We start from the raw sequence: 19,295 nt of genomic DNA, 5'->3' as shown, positions 1-19,295 counted from the left end.
TTCCTCAGCCAATGAGAGAGCGCAGGTGCCATGCCCGAGCGTGTCCAAGCGTGCACCAGTGCGAGCCTTGCCTGAACCTCTTCTGTGAAGCCTTCTTCGTACCTCCGGGAGAGTTGAGCCTGATAGGAGGGGCCAAATTTGAATGTGTGTTTACAAACAGCAACTGGAAAATCCTCCAAACCCTACCTTTAATTTACACAATGAATGAAAATTACATACATTGAAAAGTATCACATTTCATGACTTTATCTGCTGGTGGGCCATCAAGATAAGAGTGTGCATGCATAATATAATGTCAGTTCCACCACAGAAGAGACTTGATGATCACTTAAATAAGGTAGAGATAAAAAGTTGATATATTGATACCGGTATCAGTTATCGGCCAAAAGAAAGATTAAAACATGCTCCAGACCAGCTGCTTTTGTAGACTGCTTAGCTAGAAACAGCTCCAATCAAAAAATGACACAATATGGATTTAGTTTCAGATGGCACAGTTCTGCATGTCATCATTTTGGGGGCAGCCTGTGAAGGGGTTTAAACTTAGATTAATTAGAATTACATTGCTACGTTGCTCTTATCTTCCTCTCAAATCCTCCTAAGAGTTTGCTTTTAAATGTATCAGGTTTCCAACAGGCCTAATTACACAGCCCCCCACCACTTATCCATGGGCAAGATGACCACAGGCTTAACTCGAAGCTCTATCCAATACAGATGTCAAAGCATGCAAGCTCCCAGCACTGCCTGTTTGATGGATTTAAGGCATGGTGTCAATGGCAAAACATTGGCAAAGCAGTTAACCTCATCATCAGTGCCTAGGGCTACAAGGCTAAACCCAAATCAATACATTTTTTTAAGATAAGGCCCCAGATTATGTCATTAGGAATAAACTAGATTATTAGTGAAATCCGTGGAGACACACAGTGTTCCAGTTCTTCAAAAGCTGCCCAATGAAACTGACAGTTTTTGTTAATGCTGTATACTTCAGATGAAGGAGGGGCATTCTTTACTCTAAATCATGACAAGGAGACCAGTGAGGAACAGGGAAGGGTGGGATGGAACAGATGCAAATCTTAGAAGAACTTTAAAGATTCAAGAAAAAAAAAAAAATCTAATGTGAAACTTCTTTTATTTTTTTAATATTCATCATTATCAGAAGAAGTGGAATCTCTGTTTTTACCAACTCTATCAATTATCCTTATTAACATGCTAACATTTTTATACATTCCAGGAGTCAGGAGTGCTTAACAGTAGCAAGTGATTCATTTCGGTACATAGTAGATGTGTTATAAGATTTTTGTTTTTCCATGAATGTGTTATCTCCACTAAAAATGTACCTTTTTGTATGATAGCTGACATGATATTGTTCTTCCTTTTTCAGGTTTATAAATGCAAGGAGGAGGATAGTCCAACCTATGATTGACCAGTCCAACAGAGCAGGTAACACTGCAGTTCAGTGACTGTTCACTGTACCTAATACTGTAAAACTTCAATTAAAAGCCTAGTTCCAAGTAAACACCCAGTCCCTTTTTCCTAGCCTGGTGTGACTACGCATTTTGACAAATAAAGGCCCTGCCTCAATTAGAAGCCTGGTCTGGTTGTCAAGCAGTTTTGTTTTACTGAAGTTCTTTGGACATATATAACAGGGTTGTTGGCTACCCACTTGAGCTAACATTAGTTAGCTGCTTAGATCATGCATGCAAATACAAATGTTTGAACTTTTGTCAGTATTGAGATGCTACACAGTGTTAGCTTGTTTAGATTCTCCACAGTTCAATCATTCAGTTAATTTTACTGAAACCATGAGCACCAAAAAGACAGTAATTTATTGAGATTTGCTAGCCTTGTAAACAAGAGAGATGAAAAAAAGTGGTGACTCCCTACTTCTGAAGCAATCATAAAGTCAGAATATATGTTCATTCCCTGATTACCTGGTAAGTTATTCATATCTCTTTAGTCTGTAAGGGTCCACTGATGAAAAGAGTCAAAAGGGTTTTTACTAAAATTATTCCAAGTCGTGAGTATTGTCTTGACAGGATAAAGTGGTGTTGTGTCATTATGTCGGGTTGCCGTAACCCTTGAGTGCTGTAAAATGAGAAACTCTCTCTCTCTCTCTCTCTCTCTCTCTCTCTCTCTCTGAAGTGCTGCCTGTCAGACCTAGATCAAATGAATGATTCATAAATTATATGTCATTCAAAGACTTTTTTTTAATATTCATAATCAGTAATATCAGTAATATTCATATTGGTTAAAATAATCAACTTGATTAGTTTTTGAGTATTTCCCATCTTTGCTGAGCAACAGTTTTATATGAAAGGAATTAAAGGCCTGTCCCATAAAGACGCCACCAAATATTTGGCTGTTGAGTTCACTGACTTAAGCAAATAGCCTGGGCTCTTACGTGAAGTTTTACAGTACTTCATTTCATTCAACAAACTGCTCAGGAGAAATTAAATGCAAAGTGTCTTCCTGATATCGCTTGCTAAATCAGCTGCAGCTGCAGAGTGGATAACAGCAGTGAAAAGTGAGAAAGAGTATGTATCAGAAAAGACTATGGGTTGGATGAAGGAGGTGCAGGATGTGGGCATGACTTTGTGTACAGCATCAGAGTGATCAGAGTGGGAACTCTGGGCGGCTCACTCTCACAGTCTTGCTTCTCCTCCTCTCACAGTGAGTCAGGGCACAGCGTACAGTCCAGATGGCCAGCCAATGGGAGGTTTTGTTCTTGATGGGCAGCAGCACATGGGTCTCCGACCTGGAGGTGAGCAATCACCCACACAATTATCAGATCATCAAGGGCAACATTTCAATAATTGTTTTCTGCCTGTAGTCAGCTGACTTTCAAACAATTGATTAAATTAGGGAAGAGCTCAATGTTTCTTGAAGTGCTCCTCTATGTGCATACACAATCCATGTAGGTTTCATCTATTTTTACATATATCTGTATCTTTCTGGTAGCACCATTTCCATGACCATCATAGCATCACCTAAAGGCAACAGCCTGTGGTTGGTCTTTTTAAATGTTAATCACTTTGAAATAAAAGTTTTATGCTTATAATGATGACAGTTATACACTGCATGATGTATGTTTGGTGCCAATGCAGGAAGTAGTGTGTCCTTTATGTGGCAGATATGTTTATACCACATTTAACTTTGTAGTAAAGGCATTTTTATCTTTCTGTTAGCATCAATGCTGAATCTTACTTACAACTTCGCTGGCCAGCAGCTGTAGAGAATAATGTTCTCTGTGAAACCTCAGAGTTCTACCATATTCTGAGTGGTCTGTCATCTTGTTGCTCTTGTTTGTACATTTTCCAGGACCAATGGGTGGCATGGGTATGAACATGGGCATGGATGGGCAGTGGCACTACATGTAAATCCTCTCCACTGAGGCAAGCCTAAAAGACAGGGTGAAGTAAGTAATCCAGTCTCTGTCTGTCTTCATTTGTAACAAATAACCAATTCCCCCATTCACTGCCCCTTCCTTAACAATCTAATCTAGACTTGAAAAATGACTTTGTGACCTGGATGTTTGCTGTCATGACTTTCGTGAATATAGATTCACAGCAGTCCTTTCACAACATCAGTGTTTGCTTTTGTCTTCCTGGTTCAATTTTAAGGCAATATGGTACATTGTTATTTAAAATTTGGTTCTTAAGGGAAACCTTATGATAATTACAGCTTGTTTTCTTTATTTTTACCCTATTTTTATCGGTAATAATAACAGCTTAGAATAATAAAGATAGTCTATAGATTTTTGGAGCAGCTGATTTTATTAACTTTGTTTGTAACCATGTCATATTTGTCCCGCATCTCTTCAGTTAACTTGGTGAGTGCAACACAGGGCCAAAGTCACCACTGCTAAAACAAACCTATAGAATCTACTCAGTAAATATGAGGTTACAATTTGCACTCAGTTTGTTTGAGTACATTTAGGGCCCATCCCAATAACCCCCGCCCCCCCAGCCCTACCCCTTGGCCCTACTCCTAGATTTGCGCGTTCCACGAGGGGTAGGGGTGTTCCAATTCCTTTTTGCGTGTAAGGGTAGGGGGCATAACGAGGGGTAGTGGGTATGAAACTAGCCCTTTGGAGTGAAGGATTTCAGATGCTGACTTGCCAGTGAGGGGTAGATGTCGCCATGGCTACCAACGAGCAAGAGACGGGGAAAAAAGTTCATACATGTACGTATAATAGACATGGAACTTTTGTAAAAATGTTTTCGAATAACTGTGTGTTTGTGTAGAGAACGGTATAACAATTTTTTATTGCTATTCATGATGTCTAGATTGGAGTTGACAGAAAGCTTGCCAGCTAGCTAACGTTACTGTCTTCAGGTTGCTTGTTAGCTAGCTAGCTAGCTTGCACTATCTGGCGTCTGCCATCTGTCCTGTTCTGCAAAATTGTCGGATTTTTCACATTACAGTAACACGCCAGCTAGGATAACTATGCTGCCTCTTAATGTTAGCTGGTTAGCTAGCTAGCTAGCTAGCAGAAGTCCCCTGTTGTACATATCATTTCATCATCTGTCGTTCATCAAATGAAGCATGATGAATACAGCAAACGCGATTGCTAGGATGAACTCAAATGGAGACTCCATTGTAGATGCCGGTTGGAAATGTAGAACGCTCACGGCTTCCTGTTTAAAATAGTTACGTATGCATGAACATAACTGACGTGGTGACGTAGTGAGTGGTGTCCCAATTCCTAGGGAAAGATTTCAATCCCTACCCCTCGTTACTTCATTTTGAGGGCCAAGGGGTAGTGGGCCAGGGCTAGGGGTAGGGCCAAGGGCTAAGGGGTAGTGGACAAGGGGGGTATTGGGATTGGGCCTTAATCTCATGTCTTGAGTAAAGAGTACCTAAATTTAACAGCTATGACACACTAAAACTTATTAGGTAAATACAACCAAATATTTTTAATACCTCATACAACTGATAGCTTATACAAAGTGAGTAATATTGGCTCCTGATTGTAAGCAGACAATTATTTATCTACGTATTAATATGACTAACCAGGTAATTTAATTTAATGAATTCAGGGAAGGTTAGCCTGACTTGAAAAATTGTCATACACAGGAGGCAACACTCAATTCATATTTATTTTCAGTAACTGCTTATCCTGTTCAGAGTTGCAGGGGGGCTGGAGCCTATCTTAGCTCACATTGTGCGAGAACATGGGTGAGAGGCACGCTGACATGGGCTGGTCATGCCAGTGGGTTTGAACCGAGAATCCTCTTGCTGTGAGGTGACTGTGCTAACCACTGCACATCTTGCTGCCTGGAGACTATACTGATCATGTCAGCTTTGGTAATTGACTAATTGACCACACCATGCTCAAATGATAACCCCTGGCAAACAGAGAACCAGGAGAAGTATGCAGTGTTTGAGTGCAGCTCAACACTCTCTACTCCCACGAATGAAACTGACTTTAGCCTGCAGTGCAGAGCATAATACAATATCGTAGAGTGTATTTTTTTATATATAAAAAATATATAATTTATATATATATATTTATGTTGCAGTTGTTACTGTTAACAAAGAGGTAGAGTATGTATAATTTACTGATAATTAATTATTTCACTTACTGAATAACATATGTAATTAAAATTTAAATGATATGCATGTGTTTTATTTACCACCCTCCAAAATCCAGTTTTTTAGTTCACCACAGAGGGGGTTTCGTCTGGGAATTTGGAAGCTTTTAGTAAGCTGGGGAAGTTCTACAGTTGAAAATTACACATATTGTGTTTTTAACTGAGATTCCAACGTGGTAAGGTTTAGGAAAAAAGAACAGGGTTTGGCTTTAGAATTGGAAAGGATGCGAACACCGTTCACTTGGGTGAAAGTCAGTGTTTGTTGGACCCATCCACCACCCCTCCTGCCCGCCCCACATGGACTTTGACAGCCTTAACTTTCATCCTTGTCCCGCCGTGTTTCCCCCTGATGCCGCCGGGCACCTATCATGCCAACGTTTAAGAATGCCATTTTTCGTTCTGATGCTGCAAGTCACTGCCCATGCGCCAGATTTCAACAATTTTGGAGTGAGACCGGGCTCTGTTATTATGAGTGATAGAAATGATAAACATAACTAAGAAAATGAAACCCAATTTGTAATCATTTTCCTTTCATATGGGTAAGACACTGTCTGAGAGAAGACATGCTAAAGCACCACTGTAGTGTTGTGAGTAATGCTCAGGGCGAGAGGACACTTTGTTTTGAGAAAACACATGCTTTTAGCATATGGGATAGAGCTAAGATTGTGCCACCTGGTCCATAGACCGGTTCTGAAGTCAGCTGTGTGCATCTTTGACTTTGGAGAGGAAAAAAAAGAATAAAAAAGAAAAATATCAAAATGACTGTGTGTGAAGGACATTCCTCCCTGTCTCTACATCACTTCCTCTTTCCCTCTCCATCGCTCTGTCCTCCTCTTCCTCCATTTTTATTTTCCTCCATCTCCTCTCCCCTGGCAATCTGATTAAGAATCAGGGTACTATTCCCCCTCCCCCACCTTCTCCTCCTCCTCCAGCCTCTATCAGCTCCCCAGCACTGCTGACAGTTCTCAAATCAAGACATATCGCCTGCCGGAGGCACCCGAGCACAGAGAATTTTATTTAACACCCACTCTCCACTGCTCAATGAGCCACGCTGTAATGACACTTACCTTGATTAATAGAGCTCTTTATATGTAAATAGGAGCTGCATTTGCTTCATTTTTTTCACTGAGGCCAATTTTCCCTCTTCCCTGTCTGGTAATTCCCCTGGTTTTGCTAATGAAGTTTAAAGAGCAGATTGTGACGCTTCATCTAAAAAAATAAATAAAATACATATCTAGATCTGCATAGAGACATCAGGCTCTCAACCTGAAGAAACGCTGCCTTCATATTTTTGGAGAGTATTCAATCAAATTATTTCTCACTGAATGATCATTGACTAGTTTCAGTAATAGCTCAGTAGAGCCGGATGTTTTTTCTTCCCCTAATTTGATCTGTGGCAAGAGCGTATGCTGACTGCGGCAGTAAATCTCCTCAGGACTGCAGGAAGAAAGAGAGCCATGTTTGGAGTAATATGAGGGTTTTCCATGCACGATAAAGCCCGAGACATAACATTTAACCATTATGGAATACATGACTGAATCTGCACTATTTTACTCTGCTGCACAATATAGCTGACTCCACCATATGCTTTATGAAATACTGCACACATCAGTTCATTTAAGATGCAATATGATGCAAAAAGGATTAAGACCAAAATAATTTTTTAAGATGAAAAAATGAGAATTGAGACAGTCAGAATTTTGAAGAAAATGTAGAATTGACACACTGGTTTGACAAAAAAAAATAAATCTTAATTTACCGTTCACCCTCTAGCAGTTACAATTCTTTTGTGAAACTGAGAGCCCACACATTTTAACATTTAAGTATATTTATATCAACATCTAACCAATAAAGAGCTCAAAAGAAACATCACCCACCTTGCTCATAAAAACAATTCAACATTAAAATCATGATGAAAACAGTCCCACAGAAGAGGTTCACTTTATCTGCTTCCCTCTTTCAAAATGAAGGTAAAACGTGTTGTCAGGTAACTTAGAATTTCACGGTTAAGCCCTTGATAGAATATTCTCTAATAATGAGCTCTTGAAGGCAGTGATCATATTAAAGGAAATGGTTCATTTTTACAGAACACCTCATGACATTCACGACATGCTTACTGTCCCCTCTTTTTTTAAAAGTGAACAGAACTAATTCCACAAACACAGACATTTTAATGAACCCAGGCTGCGTGCACCTGTTGAATACAGCTTCAGCAGGACACACCATCATAGGCAACACACAAACACTCCAATAAAGACAAAAGAACGGAAGAAAAAGTGCCAGTTACATCGGAATCTACCAATTCTCCCCCTTGCCAGTACAAATTTTGTCAGACATTCTCTGTCATAGGGCCAGAGAGGAGCCCCAGACTTGTTTGAAAATATCTTCTCTCCTCTTTTCTCTGTATGTAATTTGTTTAAACCCTTTCTGTCACCAGCTCAATCCATTCCTTAAAACTAGAAAAGTGCACTCAGTAGAGTGCAGATCTCTGCCAGGCCGCCACCCCGGCTGATCATGGCTGCTCTAGACAATTCTGGTAATTCCATCAGACTTGCCTCAGCGTGTTTCAGAAGGCTTCCAAAGGCTAATAAAAATGTACATCTTGTCTATTTGTGAGGGAACCCTGGTGTGTTATGCAGAGCAGATCAATTTGTCCTGCTAACAGGTACTGTATGTGAAATATAGATGCAATATAATTATGAGGATGAATGTATTTTTTAATGACTAAACACAGCCACAACTCTTTGCCCCATGTTGTTACCTGAAGGCTGTAGGCTACAGCACAACAAAGTAAGAAACAACAATAAACTCAATTAAAACAGACAAAAAAACCCCAAACCATCTATCTCCACAGCCTGCCTACTGATGGTGGAGGCAAAAATATCACTAGCTACCAGTTTGTTATGATGCTGTATGGCAGACAGAACAAATTCAGGTCACACAGCTGCAACTGGTGAAATTGTCCCTCCAGGCTCCATTACAGATGGCAGAAAAGATAACAAAAATGATGACAAATTCATCTTGTATCATACCTAATTAATGTGTAGACTATCTAGTAGAAAATGAAATGAAACTTTTCTATGAATCTCAGTTTCTGAGTCATGATGAAGGCCAAAATTTGAGGGTACTTACAGGAACTCCTTTTTTTCTCACAGAAAAACAGCTTGTGTACTAGGGTAGGGTACCAGTTTCTTTCTCACATCTCCAGCAGGTGTCACTGTTCTGTAGTTAAGTCTAGCTAATTTTCTCTGGGTCCAATAGTGGTCTGGTAGCTTCTATTTAGCAGTTTAGCTTCACATGAACGACTGTGCTAAGAGACGACAAACTTTGTCCAGATGTCTTCTCCAGTATTGTTCACCTGCATCTTTTTCCCAGCTTAGTCTCAAACCTTCTAATCAGAGAACTTGTACAACTTAAAATCTTGGAACTTGGAAGCTTCACTTTTTTATGTTAACTCCTGGATCCTAATTAGAGGACCAGATTTTTTTTCCATTCACTAATTTGTGCATGGAAATACTATGTGCAGAAAATAAGCAAAAAAATTACAGTCAGATTCATGAGGCCTGCGCACCGGCCAATTTTTGTTCATGCCAACATGCACGTTGGTGAATCTGAAGCATTTGAAGTTGATAGGCACGTTCCTGCTATTTGTATTCAGCATACTCTCACACCTTGATAAGCCTTTATTCACTGTCTTCAAACCTGTTATGTCAGTCTCTGAAGATGTGCTCTCTCCTGAAGACACAGGCTGCCTCCAGCAAGGCTTCATATGCCATCTTAGCACCTGCTTGGAGGTAAATCAGAATCTTTTATATACCTTGCATATATGCACAACTAGAAATAAGTGGGAGTAGCTGATCATTATAGACTAAGTAAATAAAAACAAGAAAAAACAAAACTGTTACATTTCAATATCAATATTCTTGTAAAGTCACTCTAACCTGGGACTGGGACAGTTTTTATTGTTGAATATTTTAATTATGCGATTAACTGTGGAAGGGTGTCAGTTTCATTGTTTGTTTGCTTTTAATACATTTGGCCAATGAATTAGTAAATTAATATTGCTGAAAATTAATGTAAATTAATGTCATTGTCTATTAAATCCATTTGTAATGAATGCAGTTTTAGTGGGCCTATGTTATGCATTTAGTTCAAAGGTGTTTTACATTTTGTAAGAGAGCCGGGCCTTCATCATTTGTGCCTACGTATGGTCTAAGGTAGTTCTAAACTTATTCGCAGAGTACGAACAAATTCAGTTAGGAAAATCTTGATGTTTTCCAGATTTTTACATAAAAAATTCATATGCATAGTTTGAGCACAAATTTGAATTTTATGTCAGTTTAACATAACTTTTTTGAGCATTAATTCTGTGTCATATGAACATAAAAAAATGACTACACATTTTTACAACATTTTTTTAAATTCCATTGAACTTAAAAAAAATATGTCAAGTGCACAATGATAATGTTTTAATTGGCCTTAAACTAATTAGGCTAAATCAGCATGATACATTTTTGTCAAATTAACTCAAAACTAAAAAACAAAAAAAATTGTTGACTTGAAAAACATCATGTCAAGCTCACAAGGAATGAGTTAAGTAAACATACATTTTCTATGTTGTTTTGACAATCTGGGACATTTGTGTAGGCTCTACATTAAAATTTTGTGTCATGAATGGATTGGGGTTCACAGTGAAGTTAGACTTCTGAAGTATGAAGTCAGAATTAATAGGTGGGATCCTGCCCCATGACTTATATTAACAACATGACAGACTTACACATTTTGAACAGAAATATAGTCCTAAATTATCTGTCCCATCTAAAAGGGCCAAAGACTCAAAGTTGCTTACTGAAGAGTTGCTGTTCATACTGTTATTATTGATGGATTTCTATTAAGTGAGAGAAAGCTGCTAATAATGTAAACTGTGGGATTTGGGAGAGGTGGATTTGACTCCCATTTTCTTCTGGCATTGACAAAATATGATGGCTGATAAGTGTTTGTGAAATGGTCTGACAAGACTATGCACACTATCAAAGATGTTCATTTTGATGTTTAACCAGAAAACCCAGAATAAAAGGGAAACGTGGACATTAATAAGTGTTTAATCAGATGTCTCTCAACTTGTGTTCCCCAGAGAGGAGGTCAGGATAGTCTGAAATGTCTCTAGGTGTAGACTTTAATCTTTTTTTCAGGTGAATACATAGATCATTGTTATATGTATGGCCTTTGAATTTATTTCAGTAAAACAAAGAAAAAAGTAACTTTTTGTTTGAACTTGGTACAACTCATATACAAATATACTGAGTTTGTCATTTTCAATTATGCAGCCCTTGTGCTTTATCAACTGTCTCTGGACTTTGTGGGAGATATTGCCTTGTTGTCGAAATGTGCTATAAAAATAAAATTAAAAAAATTAGAATTTCCTTTTTTTGGATCATTTTTGGTAGTGCTGTTTTTACTGTTTGAAATGTACTGTGTGTGTGTTGTGGTTTGTGTTCATGTGTAAGACCAGGCAATTATAGTTGTATTGCATGACACAGTATTCATGTCTATAGTAAAAAAGAATGGGATTTTGTATTTTTCTATTTTTTTTTTTTTTTTCTTTTAAAAAGGTAACAATTTGCATGCATCGTTTTAAGCAATTCCAACTCTGGCCTTAAGTATTTTATAATCTGACAAGCCCAATTATTTTAGTACAACCAATATTATTTGCCCTGAGCTTAAGAATTTTATTGAGTTTAACCAACACAATTTATCCAAAAGCTGTGGTGATACTTAGTGGTCAGATTATTTTATTATATTGTAGGTTATTTAAATTCCATGCAAAATGTCAAAAATGTTATTGCTTGGTGTTATTGATTTTGCTGAGAAACTTCTCTATTTTAAGTATTATCCACTAACCCCATGAATATTTTTTTTAGAAAGCCTTTTCAGTCTTTGGACTTCTGTGTCCTAACCCTCTGTTCCCTTTCCTCTGTCTGTGTGTCCAGGCCTCCATGGTTGGCTCAGGGATCTTCTCCCATCTGTCTGTGGAGCTCAGTACCAGAGCTGCCTCTGCAGCTGCCACGTCGAACCCACCTGACCGTACACCACTTGACCACTCCCACCTCACCTCACCTTGCCCGAGCCCCACGGTGCGCGCATGTAGAGGATCACCATGGAAACGCCAATGCTCTGCACCAGAGGCCGCCCACAAACTTTTGACTTGAAAGTGAGCAGAGACTCGGAGCTTAACTGGCTGCACAGAGAATAAAATGACTTAAAGGACTTCATAGTGAAGAGAAGCAGTTTGACACATCTGCTCCATTTCCTTTTAAATTATTTATTTATTTTTCTACAATGGCGGACCACAGGGAAGATCACTTCATCCTCTCTTTCTTATTTGACCTCTTAGCTTTACCCCCAACCCTTAATGCCCATCCTCCTCCAATAAATTATACAAAGACACACGCACACACACACACACACACACACACACACACACTTTTCTCCTTTAAAGAACAAAAGAAAAAAACACTGTGAATATCTTTTTTTGATTTAAATATGAGGACTCGGTGAGCGTTGTAATTGTTGTGCTGTATAGATTAGTGCTTTTTTATTTAGCTGGTTCTCTCCATGTTTGCGCTTGTGATCACTAGATGTCAGAGTGAGCTTCACTGACATGTTTTTTTTAACCCCAACTTTAACCGAGTGTTTGTTTCTGTTCTCCATGCACTGCACCTCTTTCTTCTGCTTTCCTCTTCCTGTTCTTCTAAACTGGAGCTACAAAGACTCCTGGGGGAATCTGACCTGATGGCGAATTGAGTTCCATTTTTTGACAATGTTTTGAATAGTTTTTAGCACCAAAACACAGAGAAGAAGTCTGCACTAAAACCAAAATAAAAATGCATTAAGGAAGACGAAACAAGGATTCATCACAGTGTTTGAAAGTGCAGAGCAGGTCGGCCTCATTATTTTCCTGCTGGCTCACTTTTTAAAACTCCCAACCAGAAAGCTCAGCGTTAAAAAAAAACAAAAACAAAAACAAGGCAACGACATTTGTTGGTGGAGCAGGTCACGTAGACGGCTCTGGTTCGATATGAGATGGGATTGCAGTTGTCTCACGTTATTCGATTGATGGTGACAGGAATGATGGATGGCCTGGTTACAAAGTTCAAGAAAATGAGAGCGAAGTCGGAGGCTGCGGCAGCTTTTCCTCCATGTTGTTGTTTCCGTGTGGTTCGTTGTGCTGCTGTGTGCGTGTGTCTGTGACGGCGACAGAAAAAAAGATGTAGAGAAATGAAAAATGAAAGGTGAGTCCTGTTTCCTTAGAATGGAATAAATCCCTTCGTTTTCAATCAAACGCTGATGATTTTTTGATATTTACTTTCGGCTCCCGATGTTTTCCAGGACAGACTGCCTTCTGCATCACATGAGAAAATGAGTAAATACAGAAACTAGGAAGAATAAATAAATAAAGGCACATTTATCATTGTCAGCCTGTAACGATCCTCTGCGCTTTGTATTGACGAGGGAAGCAGCAGCCGGAGCGGACTGTCGTAGAGCTGCAGAGGGCCGAATGCGCCCTCATCATCGTCACTGATAAATATTCATTTTAATCGACAACAATCACGCGCCGCATATACATTCCAGTCCGGAGGATTTCGTTTTTTAGCTTTAGGTCTACTGTCTAAATTATTTTTAATTTAATTTAATTTATTTATTTTAATAAGAATTATTATTTTACTGGTCATCATATTTGGTTGAATCCGACTTTTTTAAATGATTGAAATTTGTCAAATTTCAGAATATTCTTCAAACATATTTACCTTTTAAATTGTCACATAGAGGAAGTAATCACTTACTGCGCTAATCAGACTTAAGCAAATCATGTTTGGGTCCAGGTGAGTGTGAGCTGCGGGCCTCTTCGCGGGTCTTTATCAAATCATTTCCACTTTTTCTCGTTAGGTGTAAAATATAAAAACGAAATATTTTTCTCCTACCAATATTCCTATGTGAAAAAAAAACGAAGCAAATAACGCAGTAAAACACAGCGGAATACTGAGCACTGAATTAAACCAAAGGAACATTTATTGAAGGCTTATACTGCGTGTATACAATAGGTCTGTTTTAAATGCTTTTCCAGTTCATGGACCTCTTTCTATCATATTTTCCACGGATAAAAATAATCACTAAAACTGTATCCATTAATGCATCCATTATTTTGAAAATAACCTCCATTTTCCTCTCTGCAAACAAATAGTAGAATATAATCCGGCTGATGTGAGGAAGATGAAAATAAAGAGCAATACAAAGCGGAATGGTATTCTCTCATTTCTCTGGGAGCGCATAAGAGCGCCGCTCGAACAGGCCTAATTCATTCAGCCCTGCCGACTGTGCTGAGGATAAATGCGTTTTGAAGGCTGCCGGAAACAAGCGCCTATCCGTTTGAAATATGGGTCAGAGCTCCGACAGAAAGCTGCATCATAATGATGCACAAATTCTGCCGTTAACACAGAGTCCCTCCTAACATTAGCAGGGCGTTCAAGCTATCAGAGAATATAACCTAGCATTTCAAATTTCATAAAGCAGTGCAGGAATATAACAGAAAACTGTAGGGCACAAAATATCAAATACATTTGACTTTACATTTATACTTTGTGATTTGCAGGAATATTGTACTTCACTTCATGATCATCACACACTCTCAAAATTTCATATTGTAGAAATATTGTAGAGATAAAGAAACAGTTCCTCCAACATCATTTTACTCACTGGAGAGGAGGCTTTGAAGCTGAATTTAGGCCGGGGTTACATCTCAGAAAATAATTTCACAGGAACTACAAGTGAAGTTTAAAAAAACTGGTGGCATCCAGGTGGCACTGCCTCTGTTATTTCAGTGGTGGCATGGCAGTCTCCTCTTTCCGCTATTGACAATGCAGAGCTCGGAGCTGAAGCTGAAATATTGAGATAAATGGTGGCTTAATTCCATTTTGCTGCTTCAGTTTCGGGCTCCTGATATTGCTCATACTTGCTCACTATCTTACTGGGACATCTGAGCAGCCATTGTTCATGTTGTTAGCAACACGTAATACGTCATTTTGTCTGCTGGGAAAAAGCCAGACACTCAACATGCTCTCAAACAGACATCATGGATAGATAAAGTGGTAAGGTACCATTATGCAAAATAAGCATGCTACATTATACATTGCTACTGACTATTTTCCAAAAAAAAAAAAAAAAAAAAAAAGTCATGACAGAGATGGGTTTTCATTTTTGAGGGCAAATAGCCTAGAGTAACTGGCATCATTGAATGTGAGTTCTTCTTTGAATACAGGTGTAGTTCCGAGTTGGCACTATGAATCATTCACAAGGAAGTGTATTTTGAAAACACAACGTATGTAACAGGCTGCCATCTCAGAATGTAAACAACCAACACACCCAGGGTACCTTGCACGTCATATGTCAACTTGGAAAGACCAAATGTTTATTTGTAATGTGGTTGGAGTGAGAATGTGTTGCAAATATGTGTAGAGGAGTAAAGCGTTCGATATTCGCCTCAGAAATATAGTGAAGAAGAAGAATACAGTAACACAAAATGAAAAAACCCAAGTACCTCAAAACTTGAGTTCAGTACTTGAGTAAATGGTTACACAGCCGCTGTCCCATATTTCCTGCTGACATCACCCACTTCCATTACCTAATACATGCTGTGTATATGCCTCTTGTTCTCTGGGTCACTCTTCTTTCTGTTTTATTTGTCCATCTGTCTGCCCTTGCAGACCTCCAGAGATCTAAATCTAAATCATGTCATGACAAACTGCCTCGGTCAGTGAAAAACAATGTATTCGCCTTGTTTTGAGCAGAGATTGAAATCTGCTCACCATCTATTTCCCTCCTGCACTAATGGCAGTAATTGTTTAAGTGGAAAGTGTTCAGTTACATGAGCTCCCCCTGATCACTTCACTATGCATTTAGTGGCAGGTAGAAGGAATGGGGGTAATGTCTGCAGACATAGCGTGACCAAAGCTCTGGATCAGCCCTGTCAAACACAGTTAAAAATATGTACTGTATATCCTCTCCCTGTGAATCACAGGTCACTCTTTGAGCCCCCCAAGTGGATGGACGTTTACTCCCTGGAAGGGTGGTTGGCTGAGCGCACTTGCTGTTTAAATCTTAAGGAAAATCAGGTGTGGATAGAGGCCTTCATGTCAGCTTTATTTGGACCAATATATACAGGAAGTCAAAGGTCAGAGTTCAGAAAGTGGCCAAGATGGCAGTGTCTAGGCTTCTTAGGAGGCTGATGGCCATGTGTGATGTGTCGGTTTTCTCAATACACCCTGTCATCATCTTTAAAAATCTGGTGGCATTAAGGCAGAGTACTGCATTATATCAAATGGTGACCTCAACAAGGAAACAGTTGTCTCTTTCAGTGGAAATATGTACACAGCACTACAGACAGTTTATAAGACACTAATATGATCCAGACGACTACTAATGTGTATTCACAGATAACTTTTACTGACATACCAGCTGTGGAAACTTCAGTATGATTATTTCTTTTAATGTTTTGTTTTCTTTTTTTGTTCTTCCTCTTCTCATCTTCTTCCTCTCTTCCTTTTTCCCTTCCTCCTCTTCTTCTTCTGCTTCCTCTACTCTTCCTCCGCCTTTTGTTGTTGTTGTTCTTCTTCTTCTTCAACTCCTCTTCCTCTTCTTCTATCCCTTCTTATTCTTATTCTCTTCCTTTTCACCTCCTCTTTTCCTTCCTCTTCATTCATCTTCCTCCTCCTCCTCCTCTTCTTCTTCTCCTTCTTCTTTTCTCCCCTTTGTCTTCCTTTTCCTCTTCTTCTCTTTCTCATCATCTTCCTCTTATGCCTTTCCTCTTCCTCTTATGCCTCTTATCTTCTTCTCTTCTTATTCTCCTCTTCTTCTTCTTCCTTTTTCCTCTTCTTCTCTTTCTCATCATCTTCCTCTCATCCCTCCTATTAGTGGTTCCAAATGCAGTTTTTCTGCTTCATTTTCTTTTTCCAGATGGCATCGTGGAGTAGATGGTGCCATGGGTGGCAGCCTCAGGGTTGCGCTAATGCTGTGGAATCCTGCAGGTTTCCCGGATTCACAGTTTTCCAGGACTTCATGTGCATGTCCGACATAAAAAAAAGCCAAGCTAAGGATATACTTTCTGAGCCAGTTCAGAAAGTTCAGCCTGCCTCAGGAGCTGCTAATTAATGATCCAGTCTGTTCTCCACACATCCATCACTGTGTGGTTTAGATCAACACCAAACAGGACAGGGACAGTCTTTAATGGACAGCTAGGACTGCAGACAGAATCATTGGTGCCAGTCGGCCCTCAATCCAGGACTTTAACACCTTCAGAATAGGAAACAGGCAGGTAACATCATGGCAGACAGTCGCATCCTGGACACACCTGTTCCTTTTCCCCTTTCCTTAACAACTAAACATTATTATTCTCAAACCTTTTAATGTTAGATGGCCAAGACAGTGCTAAAGGTACAACGAGGGGCAAAGAAGAAACATGAAATTAGAGGAAGTTTGCTTCTTTTTTGCTAATTGTCTTGCTACAGTCCAGGAGAAGTTTCTCATATCAGAGGACCAATACTGAAAGTCACAGATGACGAGGGTGTAGAAATGGATGAGGATGTCTTTCCAGAACGTGCAGCCAAAGAAATCTGTTTTGTCATCTACACTCATGATGGTAGGGCATTAAATCCTTTCTGTGTTTGCAGAGAAAAATTGTGGGATTTGCATCTTAACTCTAAGACATAACATAACATAAAACATAAGAGGCTTTATTGTTATTGAAAAAAATACAACGGAACTTCATTGGTGACAGTCAGTCCAGCAGCAATAAGGAAGATAAAAGGATAAAAAATTAGAACTATAATAAAAAATCAGAACTATAATAAACAACTAGAACTATAGCTAAGATTATAAAACAATGTAAAAAACAGTGAGGATGAACTAGAACTATACAGATGCAGCCACTTCAAATTTCCCACGCTAGCCGGAAGCCAGCCAACTGCCAGCCAACTCCCAGCCAAACAAAATGACCACCTTTATCTGCTGCAGCATCAGTGTTATAAACACATTAGTTATTAAGGAAAACCTAAAATGTTAGTATTGGCCCAGGTCTCCAAAAATATTGACTTAGTTTCTCAGAGTAATGAGAAACGTTCTGAAAATAACTTAGTGCCTAAAAATAATTACTCAAATCATTTCGAAAAAGTTGCTCATTAAGAGACTTAAATTTTAAAATAACATTAATATTCATTACAAGACAAAATCATTTTTTTTAATTTATAATGTGAAGAATTGTTATTAAAGTTAAGAATTGTTATTCTTGATGTACAGCACTTTGTTTCAGCTGTGGTTGTTTTTAAGGTGCTTAAGAAATAAAGCTTGATTGGATTTGACTGGAATCGTAAAATGTCCCTTTTAGGAGGTAGTTCAGACATCGACAGTGACGATATGTTGTTGAATGTTTGCCAGTGTTGCCAAGTCCGCTTATTATAAGCGACTTTGGGCTTGTTTTTCTGTAAAGTCGCTTACAAATATTGGTAGTCGCGGGTCGCGTTTTTTGTGGGCTTGTTTCTAAAGCGTAGTTGCTTATTTGGGCTTGTTCCCAGCTCCATAATAAGTTGTCAAGCAGATATTTTCCATATGTTATTTAAACGTAGCATAGTTTGTCTTGCCTGTTCCCTCTGTCCCTCCCCTTTCCCCATACACACAGGAGACAGCAGAGTTTTTTTCCCACCTGCATCCAGCTTCTAATTGGCTCTGAACCTGATGGCAACGAGTACGAGCCAATCAGAGGCAGAGCAGGGTAATGTGTTTTTTTCTGGTTAGGAAAACGTCAGTCCTGTAACTAAAAGAAAAAAGTCAGATGAGTGCATAAAAAGCAATAATAAATAAAGAATTTGTGAATTCAGGATGATATTTATTTGTGTGTGCAAATTTTAATTACCAGAGGTTTACTGTGTATATAATGTACTTGGTACATCAGTCTATATTTGATATCCCATCTGTTTTCTAATGTCAGAGATACTGGATGAAGGGAGATACCCAACTGTAGGCTTATCCAATGTTAAGAAAACGGTTACTCTTCCTGTGTCCTAAGTGGGCGTGGTTAGCTCTCCCTCCAATCAGAGCCTGTTCTCCCTCAACCCCCCCCACCCGGCCCCCCCCCCCCCCCCCCCACACACACACATATTGGGAAGATGTGTGGCTTGTGGAAAATGAACCCAATATTTACTTTAGTGACTACAGGCCGAAAGAATTGACCATAAATTGTGATCACGTTCATTTTCCTTATTGACGACAATACAGTCATAGCTGCCGCAAGTCTCCTACAGGGGCGTGGCGCTGACATCACTGAATCAGGAAGTGAGCTGAGTTGGGTATCTCGCTTCATCCAATATCTCTGATAATGTTAAATAATGTTAAACGGTGGTTTAACTCCCTCTTGTGGTCATTGTCCTGAAGCTCAGGGGGGAGAAAAATAAATAAACTGTGTACCATGGGTACAGTTTTGCAAAACTGTGCACAGTATAGACCTACTTATCTGTCCACATGGATGTAAATTGACAATCTGTACCCACAGTTTAAAATCTGTTCCCATGGACTGTAAAACCGTGCACACAGTTTATTTAATTTTCTCTCACCGGAACCTAGGGTTGCTCCATAGAAAAAGTCGCTTGTTTTGGGCTT

The 19,295-nt window shown here is 39.2% G+C and overlaps 1 protein-coding gene across 1 annotated transcript in view; it reads left to right on the top strand.

The window, feature by feature from the left end:
• Positions 1 to 18,515, top strand: part of meis2b (Meis homeobox 2b) — a 63,274-nt gene extending 44,759 nt beyond the window's left edge. The window contains exons 10-13 of the mRNA XM_033618009.2: positions 1,379 to 1,437; positions 2,669 to 2,758; positions 3,316 to 3,412; positions 11,582 to 18,515. Of these exons, the coding sequence (XP_033473900.1) occupies positions 1,379 to 1,437; positions 2,669 to 2,758; positions 3,316 to 3,374 (208 nt within the window). The 3' untranslated portion in view covers positions 3,375 to 3,412; positions 11,582 to 18,515. The remainder of the gene's footprint in view (positions 1 to 1,378; positions 1,438 to 2,668; positions 2,759 to 3,315; positions 3,413 to 11,581) is intronic.
• Positions 18,516 to 19,295: the final 780 nt, after the last annotated feature.

Source organism: Epinephelus lanceolatus, chromosome 13 (genome assembly GCF_041903045.1).
Source record: "Epinephelus lanceolatus isolate andai-2023 chromosome 13, ASM4190304v1, whole genome shotgun sequence".
Classification (NCBI taxonomy): Eukaryota; Metazoa; Chordata; class Actinopteri; order Perciformes; family Serranidae; genus Epinephelus; species Epinephelus lanceolatus.
This window is presented reverse-complemented; position numbering and strand designations above follow the sequence as displayed.